Raw genomic sequence first — 16,212 nt, 5'->3', positions numbered from 1 at the left:
AACAGAACTCTCGACATGGGCAAGTGACTGAGTGGATTAAAGTTAGTAAGTAATCCAAAAGAATGTGACAGCCACATCCAAATAAAATTCAGACCACAGCTAAGGTGATAAAGAATAGAATTGAATATAATAATCCAATTACGGATATCGTTTGTTTAGGGAGGGCCTTCTGTGGTGAACCTAAAAGTCCAAAGCCGAATAAAGGCACTCCAAGAAGGAGAGCTGATTCTCATTACTATTAGGTGACTTTTTGTTACACATGAGTAATTCACTATAACTGTGTCAAATTATTGTACTGAAGGATATTCTGCACACCAATTTGACCACTATAATAACTGCCAACGTTGAAGTTCTCGAGCCTTTTGTGTGAGTGTTTCTAAGACTAACAAATAGCATGCTTTTGTGATTTCCCTTCACTTATCCAAATTATTGGAGGGTCTGTTTTGTGATTTCTGAAAGTAACTTTGGCTTTCTGTATTTACGTATGTTAGAGCTGTCAGCAGTCTAATTCAGACACTAGTACCTCATGTCATATTCTGTAGCGGCAGAAAAATCCTCAAAATAAACAGTTCTCCAAGTCTTCGACATTTGGTGCTGACTGCATTAGTTTTACTGGACTCACCTAGCTGGATGCGCTCGGTCACATATCCGTACCTGATCACGAATATGTACACCATGCTACGTATCATTTGCGACTACCAGCTAGCTCAGATAAAATGCTTTTCAACATATCGATGGCTTTCCGAATACATCATCTAACCCCTTCATTTCTGACTTATGATGACTTACCTGGGTTGGTTTACTTCGATTACAAACTTGTTACGTGTAATGGCGTTGTCAAATTCTGAATACATGTGACATCTTTAATCCGTTAGAATATCTGTGGAATGAGGGTAACAGCTTGAATATTTCCACGCCTAACAACAAAGTTTTGTTCCACAGCCTAGGACATCATGAAACATAATCCACAAGAAAGAAATTTCTCCTGAGATTGTGTGTTTCATGATGAATTTGGAGACACAGCAAATTAATAAATAAATGAGTGTTTGGGCGCTATGAAAGTGACAAGATCCACGAGTTTCCGTGCAAATGACCTTTCTAATTGCTTACTGAATTTACATTGCTTTTAATTAGTTAGTATGTATCTGTTCCTGTAGCGCTCTCTACGAGTTTGTTTATCCCTGGCGGCATATTAAATGTTTTATAATGTCAAAAAGTTTGTCTCGTTATAACATATCTGTCGTCGATGGTTTTGTTCGAGAAAGCACAACATTCAGAGAGCTGAGTAGTAATGCAAAATGCATACTTGCTGATATACTTTCCATGACAAATGGAGACCTGACAAAAACAGCATCATATCTGGACAGTCTCTTAAACAAGACCCAAATGAAAATCAAACTTCTGTCGGATGGAAATATGAGCGACGAGGAGTTTTACACAGAACTTATGAAACTAAAAAATGAGCAAAGAGATACTGTTGATATAATTGAGAGACTTTACTTAAGTTCTGGCAAATCTGATGTAGAACAAAACGACGGTAATTTTTCGGAAGAACTTGATGAAATAGAGATTTCAAATAATTTTACGAACAAGTAGGTACAATTTATCACATTTTTAGTGCCAAGTCAGTTAAATAGCTTTGAAAGTGTACATTGCGGCTGCAATCAAAGTACACATTTACAACACGAGGGACCTGAGTCTCAACATATTGAAAATAATTATGAGTATTCGAAAGCTAAAGAATGTAATCTTTCGGAGACACACAGCGAAGAATGTGGATGTTCTAAAACTGGTGAGTATGGTATGTTGTGCACACTACATTTTATGTAATTATTACCTATTTGCACAAAGTGTTTTTCCTGAAACTTTTTGACGGTAAATATGTTGTATGAATTAACGGAAATGAGCCACTTCTGATTCTTATTACGGTCAGTAAGCCCTTGAATTCGGTATGTTTTTCAATAGTGACGTTTTATTTAGTGTTTTAAATTTTGCTGTAAAGTTGATCATGTACTGTCAATACAGATATATTTATTGTGTTTAAACAAATTGAACCTAAAATAGTAGTGTATCTATTACCTCAACATATTTGTGGTGCATGGTGTCAGAAGCGAAATATAGTTTGAGGTCTACCAGACCACCATTTTATTCAAATTAGTTTTGGGTTTGCCTATACTATTTTAAGAGATGTAAATTAGTCACTCAAAAAAATGTATGTATCTGAATTCAGAAAAATCGACTAAGTATGTCACATTATTTCTCAAAGCAATCAAAATAATGCGTGAAGCTGATTCTACAGACGACTTCATGTTGAAACAACACCATAGCTATAAGTACATATAAGTTATACATGCTAAACTTTTTTAGCTTTATAGTAAGTTGATCCTAAAGTAATTGTTCTGAAGTTAAATCAGATACAAATCGGTTGTATCTGAGTTTTCTATACAGCGATACCACACATCTTAACCACAAAAGATCTTTAAATGTTTATCTGTATAGTCCGTATGGTGAAATTTGATTTTAGACCAGTGCACAACGCAATGTCCTAACCACTAGACCACAGCGACCCGACCGTTGCTGCTACCTTGACGTGGTGGTCGGGCTTGCCTATCGTGATGAACCAATCGAGCTATACTGGCTGGAACAATCGTTCCTCAAGGTCCTACCATATCAGACAGGTCGGTTGAAGAGTGGTAAGACTAAAAGCAGCAAACCCAAGGTCCGAAGGCGAAGTCGTACTGCTGACTGTACAGAGGTGTGACAGCAGTAAGGTGTTTCCTTCAGACAACCAGCATGACAGCGATGCTTCCTTCCCACAAGGAGGGGTGGAGTTAGAAAAAGTCGATCCTAAAGAAGCACCCCTTGCCCTATCCCACGGATTTCCGTCTCCGGCGGTAAGGTCCTTTAAAGAACGGAGCTAACACAAAAATTACCCACAAAAAGGTCGTGTGTGATCGACCTCAAGCAGTTGTCCCTTGGACACTTCAGTCACGCTCTCAGGTCATTAAGACTACTTCTAATCCAATTTTCTTTTCAGGTACCTTCAGAAGAACACTCCCACGGTGTGGGCAACCGGGAAGTGATAACTGCCCTCATACCTCTAACAGCACTCAAGACCACTGACTGAGACCAGTGCACGCTAGGGACCTATCATTACTATAAAGAGTAGTGTTGTGTTTACTTACGTTTTGAATAATGAAGAGTGTGACTTACTCAAATATTTATCTACTGCTACATAATATTCAGTCATTTTTATCAAAACAGGCAGTCGACAGAATTTCCGTCGTGTCAAACTACCTTTCCAATATCGCGATCACCGAAACATTATACCAAAACTTGAAATAATATTTCGAAGTATTTTGCATGCTTGACATAGCTATTTTATTCAAACAATTTCCCTGAATATCTGCCGGACTCGGAATTATATTGAAAGATTCAGATTTCGGTTTTCTTACTTCAAAGCCAGTTAGAGTTTCGTAATTCATTAACCGTATTTTGCAACACTACATATTGAATAATCCTTCTATGTCTTTCTTGCTCTAAATCTATCCTTAATTTATTTTGTGGCAGAAACTGATGAAAATACAACAAACACTGACAATCATCACAGTAAAACGTTTGTTCGTGAGTCTAGTCCATCAGCCACATCTTGGCGGCACCACATTACTGTACCGGAACCCTTTGAAATGACAAAACGAGAGGAATCTTTAAAACGTATCAAAAATCTACAAAATGAAAACAGGTGTTCACAGCCTGCAACTGTTCAGGATGATGCTAATGTACACTTTGGTAGACAATTTAAAGCTAAACCAGTGCCTTCACATGTGTATTTGCCATTATATGAGAAATTAATGGAAGATAATGCTCTTAGACGTGAAGCTGTTAGAGCGTATCGCAAAGAAATCTTGAAATCGATAGAAAAACCATTTAACTTTACCATTCGAGAGAACCTTAATAAAGAGCGAAACGAGTGAGTAAATCACGCATTCACTTATGTAAAATCCTCGATCTTTTATGTAATATAATGTCACATGTATTTTAAATCAGAGTTTGTGTATCATGTTGGTTCTTAAAGGTTTTAAAAATAAAATATGAAAAGTCTGGGCAGTTTTGAATCAACATCTAATACAATTAGTTGGCGTAAAGCTGCTCCGATTGACATTTTTCTATGTTATTGTTTATATACATAATTTTATAAACATGATTTGAAACATGAATAGATAAAACTCAAGAAACCTGGCTACTGAAGCTTTAAGTATATAAAAGAAACAATGTATCCCTTTGGTATTGCTTGGGTCCGAAATTAGCGGTATGCAACTGATACCCAGGTCCACAGACATCTGTTTATGAATAACAGCGACCATTATTGTTGTAATAAAATCTTGAAACAGAGTCCGATAGCTTGAGTAATTTAGGTGTATGACTCTTCAGCAGTTTCTATATTGAGGAGTATTTGCTCACATTTGAGTTGAACATCAAAACGGTTCATGACATAGCAATGAGGGATGGAGGCTAACTTTCTAGGGTTGGAACACGTTAGTTCAACTTGACTCTCAGTATCATATTATAAAGATGTTGCTAATTATCAACTCAAAATAAAGTTAGTGATAGTACTACTAGGATTCGAATTATTTTTCTAAATAACAGCAAGAACATACCCTCTTTTGATCTCGTTCTTATATAAAACATTATCATCAATGGTTTGTTAGAATAAGACACCATTATCGTTACATTAGCGTAATCTATTTTTCCTGCTAGATCTTCATAAGTGCTAGTTCATCTTATGCAGAACTTTTCTTAACTATCATCCGTAAACAAATAGGTAGGGTGTGTCGTTACTTCTGAAGATTCGTCGGCAAACCTTAAGACTAAATTCGTATAAATAGCTACGATACACAATGGAGCTTAGCCTATACGACTAGCAGTCTTGACAGAGATTAAGGCGAAAATTAGCCGAGCCTCACTTGTATCTGTATATTTTTAAGTGTTTCCCCAAATGTTATTAAAATTGTAGCAAACATAGGTTAAACCATATTCTCGCACGATCAGAAGTAAGCTATATGAGCCACAGAAACTTTTCAGAGTTGTCAAGAATTTACTTAAGCCATATTCAGCATCTTTGATAACATAAATCTAGTCAATAATCAAGATTGAGAAGAAATTAGGAAAACCGTGAAGTTAAAAGACACATTTTTAAAGAAAGTTATCTGGAATAAACCCTTGTTAAATGATGATTGAATAAATGAATTCAAAATCACTACACTACTCTTAATCAATTTACTAAGTAATTTGCTCATTAAGTTTTTTAGAATTTGAGATGGTGATGTTTTCCTGACAGAAAAGTGGTGGCTGGATTATTAATACATTCAACTTAGAGAATGCAGTATCAATAGCGTATATTTTTCTTTCATAAACATTGAATTAATATTTTTCGTCACATACACTATTATTTTTGCATATTCTGTAATTAGATTATTGTTACTGTTTCTGTAAAGTTGTTAAATTTCGAGGATTATGTCAAGTAACATTTTGTTGAGTGATTACTTGTTAACAGTAGTGAAAGGAAAACTCAAATTTCAAGTAAATAAACTGCCATAAAAATAACTTAAACACTCTGTCAACCAAAAATCTTATTTTCTATTTTAGCTTCAGTCGGGAAAAGATTAAGCAAGATATGAACTTCGGCACTGACAAGAAACTTCTACATTCTAAAGATGATGGACCTTCAGATCCTTTAAACTTACCATCACAGTTATATGAAAAAAGATTTGAACGTATGCAAGAGGATTTACTGTTAAAACAAATTAAACGTCATTTACGTGCTCAAAGACTACTACAGTCGGCTTCTTTACCACCAGGTATGGAGGAGCGACAACATCGTATGAATATGAGGAGGCAAGAAAGAAAGGCTAGAGACAAGAGACTTAATCGGATTAGTAAGTCCACGAGATTTACTTTTCAGTATGTGGCTCTCAATCATATTTCTAATCCTATTAGTTACCATTTACACACAAAAGAAAGGATTTTTTTACAATGCATATTCGAATAATTTGTCAGTTAAATAACCACCTTGGTTATTTTCAGTAAATCCAATAGTTGTGTTAACAGACAGGTTCAACTGCACGTGGAAATTCTTTCTCCTAAGTAGTGTGATCAGATAATCTCTGTTACTTAGATTCTCTTATACTTGGTATTTTGATCGTCCAAGTAGTTTTTACTGTCATACTAATTTCAATGGGATTTGTCAAAATCTCTTCTATAAAGCTCATAATTTTTGCTTTTCTGAAGCTGCTATGACGTCAATCAATAAGTTACGCTATCCGATGATGTGGATAAATGCTTCAAACCACGAAAGTGTATTCATTGTTAATTAAATGTTACAACTTGTATCCTGTGTGCCCTGTTAACGTGTAACATGATAATACCGCCAATTAGAGAGCAGTGTTTTATCGGTCAGACCAATGACACATAAAAACCCGCGCGAGCAGTCTAGAATACTTATCGGTCCTGCTTTCTACCTAACCCAGCCAGTTAAGTCCAGAACACCAATCTCAGCGTCTGCGGTATGAATCATTTATTTCAAACATACCGGGTTTATATACCAACCAGACAGATCACATCGTACCAAAAAATAGGAAACAACATTTGTACAAGATTTAGCCAAATGTGGCTGTGAATAAGAGACATAGTAAATGATAGACAGCGCATAACTCAAGAATAGTAAATCGTATAATAAAAGTTCATAGGTCAAAATAAAGCTCATAATAAGAGGGACATAAATATGAATAGTTTAGCTATTCAACAATTATACGATAAAAATATACGCATAGTATTTGTCCATAAATGGATCCCAAAAGTTACCATTCGTTATTCTTATCCGGATATAACAAAATAACTGGATTTTCATTTATTGGTATCGTGGAAAAGAATTTTTAGAATGGTTCGATTGATATGATAAAACTGTGCAATGACAGAGATGGCCGATCTTATGATTTGCTCACCGACCCGATCTGCAAATCACAACTGACTAAGTGTTAAAAAGCAGGAACATTAGTCAACTGTTTCGAGGAAGTAGAAATATTTTTTCTATACTTAATTTTCAACGAGAACGGGTATAACTTTATTTTACCTGTTATTCAACAAATAAGAATAACCAAGGATAGAAATATAAATCACAAAACGACAAATGATCATTACTTTGAGGTCATTTCAATAAGGATAATTTGGTTATATTAATTTCATAACATTTTCTGTGAATGTCGAGCAAAAGTCGTAGTTTGAATAGGTTAACACAGAAACATAAATGCTTTCTTTTATAACGACGATAATTTTAAGTACCTTTTGAACTATGATACGACAGCTTCCTTCTCTTTTAGTTCCAATTGCTCTAAAACACTCATCTTACAAGGGTGATTTGTTTGGTAAAGGCCCCAGAAGAATTCAGTTTACATTGGAACTCGTTCAGTTCGTGATTATTAGTTACAGAAATCGGTAAACTGAATAATTGTCACTTCGGATGCGAAATCACTGAGATTTAATCAATAAAATAAAATCTATGTCAGATCAAATAAACAAAGTTTACACTGAACGAATACAAAAATTAACTGAATGAAAATCACATTTGAAATGAAATGCATAATCTTTGAATCAAGATTTTTAGATAGGAAATTGCATTTGGAAAATTTAAGTCGACGAGTAATATAATGTCGGTTATTTGCTAAGAAATTGTGTGTTTTTATGTATAAAATTTCTATAATGGTAAACATATACAGAAAGTATCCTGTTCATATTGGTTTCTGTAATACTGACTCAATAGTATTAAATCTTGACTGAGCTATATTGATATTCTATACTTTATGAGTGGGTAGGCTGCAAACAAAGAAGGAAATTTCTGGGAATATTCTAGAAACGTTGTGTTTTGTTTTACAATTTAAACTCTTACTGTTAGGAAATAAAATTATACGATAGAATGCGAATCCATACTTCTCACAATTGTTTTGTCTCTTATTATGTAGTTTTGTTCTGTTTTTCACTGTCAATAAGAGGCGAAGTGTACGAGAAATCTGTGAAATAATATCGATAATAAAGGTTTATTTCTAAAAGAAGGGTTTCTCTCTCCATACTGAATGTAAAAATTTAGTACTGCTCAAATGTTGTTGCTATATATCGTTAGTTTATACTAGATTTGTATCATTTGTAAAGTAAACGAGTGATATCTGCTTGTCGAGTAAGGAACATTAAAAAGTGTTAATTTTGTTGATCGAGATTTCTTACAATAGTTCTGAAAACAAACCTGTAAACTTTGTAAATTTCAACTTTCCTTTCAGCTGTTCTTGATTTAGATAATCCAGAAACAGTACAAAAACAATATCATTATTATCATCCAGCTCCAGATTTTAAACAGTTACACTGGAAATCTAATAAAACACTTCGACGTTTGTGGAAGCCACCTCCAGAGCCAACTAGACCGAAATCATTTAAATTACGAACAAGTGAACGTGCTAATTCAGTTGATCGTCGTTCATCAGAAATAAGTAAAGTGAAAAAGATGGATGAGAATACTTCTCAGTCAATTGTGAAACAACCAGGTAATAAATTAATGATAACAGGACAACGAATTCATTAAAAAATGGAATAAGCACCTCTTATGACTATGGACCGAAATTTCGGTTCGTAGAATATCAAATAAAATAGTCTTGTAAGGGAATGAAGAAAAAATACTCTAAAATCCTTGTGATGAAAAAATTATTAGATCAAAAACAGTCTAAATAATAATAAAATGAAGTAACAAAATTAAACCGTGTCAGGCTAACGATTAACGCTGGTATTAGAATGAATCGTTAGGTTACTTTATCATTGTGGCCTCAGTGACCTCGATGTCGAAGTTGGAAGTAAATAACACCCGGTAGTTATATATATATATATATATATCGACTAATTTCTAACGATAATTTTTCTAGTTCTGGTTAGGTGTGACCAATAAAGTTTAACCATGTTGCATGTGGGACAGTTATCTATCAATAGCATTAGGAGTTGGTTTCACATTATCTCAAATTGATTGGAGATAGAAATGCAAACCATTGGCTGAGTAGTCTTCAGGTTAAATATTTGCAACGAGACCTGAAGGTCATATGTTTGATCTGTGGTAGTTTGGTGGATGTGAACTACCGAAGAGTGGCATACAGAGACGAAACAAATGTCCAGTGATTTCTGTTTTTCATTGATTGTCTTACTTGGGTTGTTTCGCGATTTTAATAACGTTCAGAAATCTCCATCGTAAATGTTCATTCGTACGCTTCATATTATAATAGCTACGTAATTGGAATTCACAGAATCATTAAAATAATTTATTATAATTTGTAACAACTTACTACTATTTCACTAATGATTATAAAATAGGAGAAATTTATTTATGTGTAACATCACTTGGATTATAATGTAGTAATTTTTGTCGAGTGATTTCAATAAATAAGTTTTCTCACTGATTTGCTTAGGTGGTCTTAGTTTTCATATAAGTCACATGAAGTAATTATTTACTAATTATTTAAAATGTGTTTTTGTCCACTTTTTTAAGTGCTTTTATTTCATTGATTGTGATTAGTTTTAGATTCTTCACTACCACCCGCTTTATCAAGATCAACTTTTCTTCGTGAGAATTACATTAGGTAGGTTTAAGTACCTTTTATTTTTCTTTGGTAGGCTTAATAAAGTCGTCACATCAGTCTGTATAAACAATTTGTGATTGTCGTTGATGTTTTGTGAGGACAAGTTTAATTTGAGAATAGTGTTCGTCATGGACCGATATCAAATAAAATAAAAACCTGAAAGTATGGAACATTGGATAGCTGTTTCGTCTTACTTTGGAACTCTTTAATTCCACTCACTCGAGACCCAAATGACTTTGTGATCGATGATTACTTATGTTAACCCTTGATGGATGCTATTTTCGAATATAATTTTGTCTAAAAAAATTTCAGCCTCTTAACCTATTCTGTAAGACAAGATTTTATGAATTCGAAAACAATCCCATATACCAGTTCGGTGTACTAAAAACACCGACTCATAGTGACAAATAGAATGATGAAACTTTATTTAGAAGAGACATTTTGTAGACCATAGTCCCTCATTGAAAGCTTGTTATTATGAGAAGGTCTGAAGTGTTTTGTTAAGTGCCTTCGTTAACTTTAAACCATTTGAAGCATAGACACTTTATAAACCCTTCTCCCTTCAAAAAAGTTAGATAATATTTATTCAAGAAGAAGGTAATAGTTGTTAATTACTTTCTTTTCATCATTAATAGTGACGAAGATTTCATTGTCGATTTAAATAACCTCAGTAGAGCTAACCCGTTATTATTATTATTGTAACTATTTATTGTTTTATTTCGTTGCATTTAGAAATTCACTCGCTAAAGCAGATTTAGATGCAAAAAAGAAAGAAGAAACAGAATATTTAAAAAGAATAAAACAGAAAGAAGTGTCCCATACGATGAAAGAAACATTAGGCGGACAAATCATATCACCTAAACAACTTATCAATTCAATTACTGAAGAGCGTAAACGTCAGTTAATGTGAGTGTTTAAATACAAACAAATATATTTTATTCTATTTTAACATATTATTTATTTTGTCAGATGATATTAGAAACCAAATTAAAGTATTGATGAAATAATTAAGCTATAGATTTTTTGACTGAATAATTCATAAATTTCATAGCTTATATCACTAAGTGATATTAGTTAGACAAACATTAAAAACGAGGAAGAACCGAACAGCTGCATTATCCTAGAATGAAATTCTTCAGCAGTCCATGATGCAAACTAGGGAATGTAACAATTTTGACATACCCCTAATAATAATCATATTCTCATTAGTAATTAATTTTGAGACTTAATTTTTGGACTTACAGTGAGATATAACCAATGAAGTTCAACCATGTTGCATGTGGGACAGTTATCTATCGACGGCATCAGGAGTTGCTTTCACATTATCTCAAATCGATTGGAGGTAGAAATGTAAACCATTGGCCGAGTAGTCTTCAGGTCAAAGATTCGCAACGAGACCTGAAGGTCATACGTGTTTGATCTGTAGCAGTTTGTGTAGGAATGGCTTACGAGAACTACGACGGAGCCTCCAGGGGCCCTAGAAGAGCCTTAGAGTTCCATCCAATCATAACTCAGTTGAGCTTTCTAGAATATCAACATGGCATGCTACTCTTGCTCAGTAGCACAACATGCCTCTTCGCGGATTGGTTGGATTATAATGTTCATTTAACAAACGCTAATATCCATAAATGCCCATGATTTTCTGTACGTTTTGATTCTTGCCCAACAAGCTCTTTCCTCCAATCTTCTGTCTTCTTATTTGCAACTTGGAGGGTTCTAGCGTTCGTGTGCTCAAGTCATACGCGGTATATTAAGAATCTAAGCTCTAGATATAACAGTTTGTTGAATGTGAACTACTGAAGTGTGGCATACCGAGACGAAACAATTGTCCAGTGTTTCTTGTTTTTTAACCATTGTCTAACTAAAATTTGTCCATGATGTAAACTATGAAATTCAACAAACTCTTCAGACCTCATATATTAAAAATTTCTGAATTTTTCGAAGCACTCAAAAGTAAATTATTTAAACCATTTGCTTAAACAATAAGTACCAGAGTTTTATTTTATTTGCATTTCTTCCTAACGGTGCCTTTTTTTACAATCATAACGCCCAGTATTTTCAGAAATAATTAAAAAATAGTTAATACTGGCAAACGATTTTATTGTAAATAGAAGAGTATTGAAAATTCACAAATAAAATAGTCTGAAAAAATCTCAGGAAACGAAATCCAGTTTCGTTCGATAATTTGTGCATTACAATACCAATTTTGTTCAAGGGACTTTACTCATACTTTTTATTCTCAACTCACTAATATCTTATTCTGAAATTATTGAGGCCTATTATTTATTTGATATCATCTATGTAAATTCTGTTTATATTAGTCAAAATGATTTAAATCGTCAAGCAGAATATCAGCGTGAATTGAATGCGATTCAACAACGTGTCGCATCTAAACCATTGTTGTTAACAAGACAAAGTCGAATTGTTGCTCGTAAACGTGCTGAAGCGAAATTCGATGCATCTATCCAAAATGCTGGTTTAAATTTAGATGAAATAATTGAAAAATGTCATGAAACAGATGATATGAAAACAAATTCTAAAAAATCTATGACAAAGGTTTCTGTAGAACGTAAGTCACCTAATTCTAATTACAAGCTAATTTTTCAACGTAACGAAAATTAGGCAGTATATATATATATATATATATATATATATATATATATATATATATATAGTTGTAAGTACTTTAATTCATGAAGCAATGTCAATTGAGTATATTTGCATTTCGACATCTTGGGTATGTGAGTGTACTGTATAAATATCTTTTTACACTGTATCGCTTGAGCTTTGGACAATAGTTTCGGATAATTTCTCAAAAGTAACGAAGATTTTATGGGTACAAATAGTCTAGAAGACATATTTTTATTAAATTATTTAGAAATCAAGCTCGTTTACGTTTAAGAGAATATTTCATAGGTGTGTTCATGATGCAGAAGAAGACGACCAGTGTAGCAACAGCCTCAGCAGCAGTAGGTCTCAATATAAACAAAGGGAAAAGCAAGACTCTCCGATACAATACAGCATGCACCAATCGAATTACACTTGACGGAGAAGCTTTGAAGGATGTGAAAACCTTTACATATCTGGGCAGCATCATCGATGAACACGATAGATCTGATGCAGATGTGAAGGCGCGGATCGGCAAAGCGAGAGCAGCATATTTGCAACTGAATAACATCTGGAACTCAAAACAATTGTCAACCAACACCAAGGTTAGGATTTTCGATACAAATGTCAAGACAGTTCTACTGTATGGGGCGGAGACGTGGAAAACTACGAAAGCCATTATCCAGAAGGTACAAGTGTATACCAACAGTTATCTACGCAAGATACATCGGACCCGTTGGCCAGACACTATCAGCAACAAGTTACTGTGGGAGACAACAAACCAGATTCCAGCGGAGGAAGAAATCAGGAAGAAGCGCTTGAAATGGATAGGACACACGTTGAGGAAATCACCCGACTGCGTCGCAAGGCAAGCCCTCACATGGAAGCCTGAAGGTTAAAGGGAAAAAGGAAGACCAAAGAACACATTACGCCGATAATGGAGACAGACATGAGAAGAATGAACAACAATTGGACAGAACTAGAAAGGAAGGCCCAGGACAGAGTGGGTTGAAGAATGCTGGTCGGCGGCCTATGCTCCATTGGGAGTAACAGGCGTAATTAAGTAAGTAAGTAAGTTCATGATGTAGTCAGTTTACTCTTCTGTCCAGAAGCTGTAGTGTCGGTTGTTATTTTAAGCTCACATTGCTTATTCTAGCTTTCGGACGAGCCAATTTATTGATCCTTCTTCAGTCACATTTTGACCTTATTGATTATTCGCTTATCAACCTTCACTGTTTTTATATGAGAGTATTTGTGTGCACTTCTTATCCCATTCATCAAATGTCTTTAACTTATTTTTGTGTGACTATAAATGTCGATTAACGCTCGATTAAATGGAATTGGCTCACATGCCTTCTCCACTGCGCATCGTTTTGCTTTGTCCCTCTGATTGTCTGTCCAGATCAATGAGTGTACAATATATGCGTATTCAAGAATCCATTCTCGTATTTGGCTTATTTAATTCCATTATTCACTAACGCGGTTTAAGTCGATAATTATATACGAGGATTGGTGACATATATATTTCGTTAGCGATCATTCAGTAACAATCATTCATACTATTTGATTGAAGTCAGATTTACGGCCACAAAAAGCAATTTAACTTGCAAATATTGTCTAACGTGCTAACTTATTCAGCTAACATTTACAAGTCAGTGATAATCTGCGAGGATTTGCATACTAATAGAATGAATGATTCTGTTTATAAAAGCTGACAATCATCTTCAAATTATATTCGCATCACTATTTTATTTTTAATGTGGGATAAGGCTTCTTCCAACTAGCTATTACTTATAAATGTTAAGCGAGAGGTAATTCTCGGAGTTTTAGTGAGATGCCGTGATCAGTGGAGTTCGATAGTGTCGGGTGTGAGGCAGTTACTCACTGAAAACAGTGGAAACTGGTCTCGCAATATCGTGGATTGGATGAAGTTAGACAATGACACCGTCGGATATCGACTCAGTGGTCTAGGGGTTTAGTGTTCGCTCAATACAGAAGGTCTTAGGCTCAAGTGCCGCGCGTGGAATCGTGAATGCGCATTGTTGAGGAGTCCCGCACTAGGACGAAACGGCTGTTCAGTACTTCCAGGTTTTCAATAGTGGTCTAACATTGTTCAGTTCATGATCTCAATAAAATCCAACTATCTCCAAAACTGCATACTGAAAATTACTTATAGGGTTAACCAAATCAAAAATCCAATAGTATCTCAAGGATGACGGACGGGACTTACACTTTATTTTACAAACTTAGTTAAGTTAAATGTGTGAATTATCAAATTTAAAGTCCAGGCCTCGAAGCTAGACCTAAAGGCTTGGGTCCGATAATTTAGTTTGCTGAGTGTTCGCTGATGAAATATTCTCACCACTAAAAAACTGTTTAGTGTTCATAGGTTTTTTATGGTTCTTCAATTCACTTTAGTTTATCGTAAAACTGTATCAAATGTTTACAGAAACAGCATAGTATATATACTTTTTGACTAACCCTAAACACAATTAACTCCTTTAGTTGGTAATGTTTGTGATGGGATTCACCATGTGCTGAGATGACTAGAATAAGCATGTTTTATATGATGAGCCAAAGTGTGCGTCCATGCGCAAATATTTTTGGAGTATAAGTAGATTGGGAATATGTTAGGGGTGATCAAATTATTTGTTTGTGTTTAGTTATTAGGTATAAACTACTTGATTAGGCCGTGTTCAATGGCTGGATACCTTAGGCACCTTGATTGGAAATCACTGTTGACCGATTGGACTCATTCAAGATAACTTTATAATGCTATTCTTCTATTTCTCTCTTTATATTTCAACCACGTTTACCATATTTAGTCTTTCTTACTATCATTCATTCTACCATTCATTCGATTTTTCTGCTACCCATCCTGTTGACTTCGTTTCGAATATAATTTTACCTTGATGCCCAATTATATGAAATCCTACGTTGACTATATTTTAGTAACGAAATGTAATTCAAATAATTGCAAAATCTATGTTCATAATTGGGATAAAATACTTTTTTTTAAATTGGTATTTCGTACTTTGTGATACCAATTCCCATACACATTTCCTGATGGGTTTCATTTTTGTTAATATATTCATACATACTAAAGCTATATTAATCTATTGATCAAATAGTCGGTTAAGTCGACCTCATAAATACCATTTAAAATGAACAACCACTTTAGGGTAAGTGAAAGTACCTAGTTTTAAATAAGTTTACTCCCAAAAGGTGTCTCATGATTATTTTATTCATCTGAGTATAATATTTACTTTGGAAAACGTTTCATAATCCACTACAACATAATAACTTTTTAAATTTCTAATTATTTTTTAATTTATTGTATTGATTTCAACTTCCTTCTACCTTTCTTTTTCAGCATATGACCCAGAAAATCATTTTGGTGACCTAGGAAATAACTAAAGCAATATGAAATTAGAATATATTTCCACATTATTACAGTGAATTCTTATTGACCATTTAGTTATTCATCTAACCATTATTTATAAATTGTATCCTTGTAATCATGGAGAGACAGAATTTATTACTTATATTCAATTTGAACAGTTTAACTAATTTTACACGGAATACCAGTATACATCTTATTTATCAAGATTTCTTGGTTTAAATGATCTTCCATCAGTTTGATTGGTTTCTAAAATTTTTCAGCCATACAATTCTTTTTGTTTTACAAAACTTTTGAAGTTTATTTAACTACTTGTAAGTAGGCAAATTAGAAAGATTCAAATTTCCAACATCAAATTTATCGCAACCAAAAGTCCATAAAGATTTCTACTGTTATCATATCGACTAAGTAGGAAAATCCTGTAAAACTTTTTTTGTAGAACTATACTATTCAGTATAAATGTCTTCAATATCTGAATTTTAATTTTCTATGCTTAAATTAACTAGAAATATGAAGTGAAAATCTATCTACAAGTGTTTG

General features: G+C 34.0%; 1 protein-coding gene across 1 annotated transcript; it reads left to right on the top strand.

Annotated features, from left to right (window-relative positions):
• Positions 1–1,206: 1,206 nt before the first annotated feature.
• Positions 1,207–12,287, top strand: Smp_013610 (hypothetical protein; the record flags this gene model as incomplete). The annotated part of the gene is made up of 8 exons (XM_018799159.1): positions 1,207–1,592; positions 1,626–1,801; positions 3,571–3,970; positions 5,647–5,936; positions 8,328–8,588; positions 9,602–9,665; positions 10,398–10,571; positions 11,987–12,287. The coding sequence occupies 8 exons, from the start codon at positions 1,207–1,209 to the stop codon at positions 12,285–12,287; spliced, it is 2,052 nt and encodes a 683-aa protein (XP_018650975.1).
• Between the last annotated feature and the right edge of the window lie 3,925 nt (positions 12,288–16,212).

This window comes from Schistosoma mansoni, chromosome 3 (genome assembly GCF_000237925.1).
Source record: "Schistosoma mansoni strain Puerto Rico chromosome 3, complete genome".
NCBI lineage: Eukaryota > Metazoa > Platyhelminthes > Trematoda > Strigeidida > Schistosomatidae > Schistosoma > Schistosoma mansoni.
The sequence above is the reverse complement of the archived record's forward strand: the minus strand, read 5'-3'. Positions and strand labels throughout refer to the sequence as shown.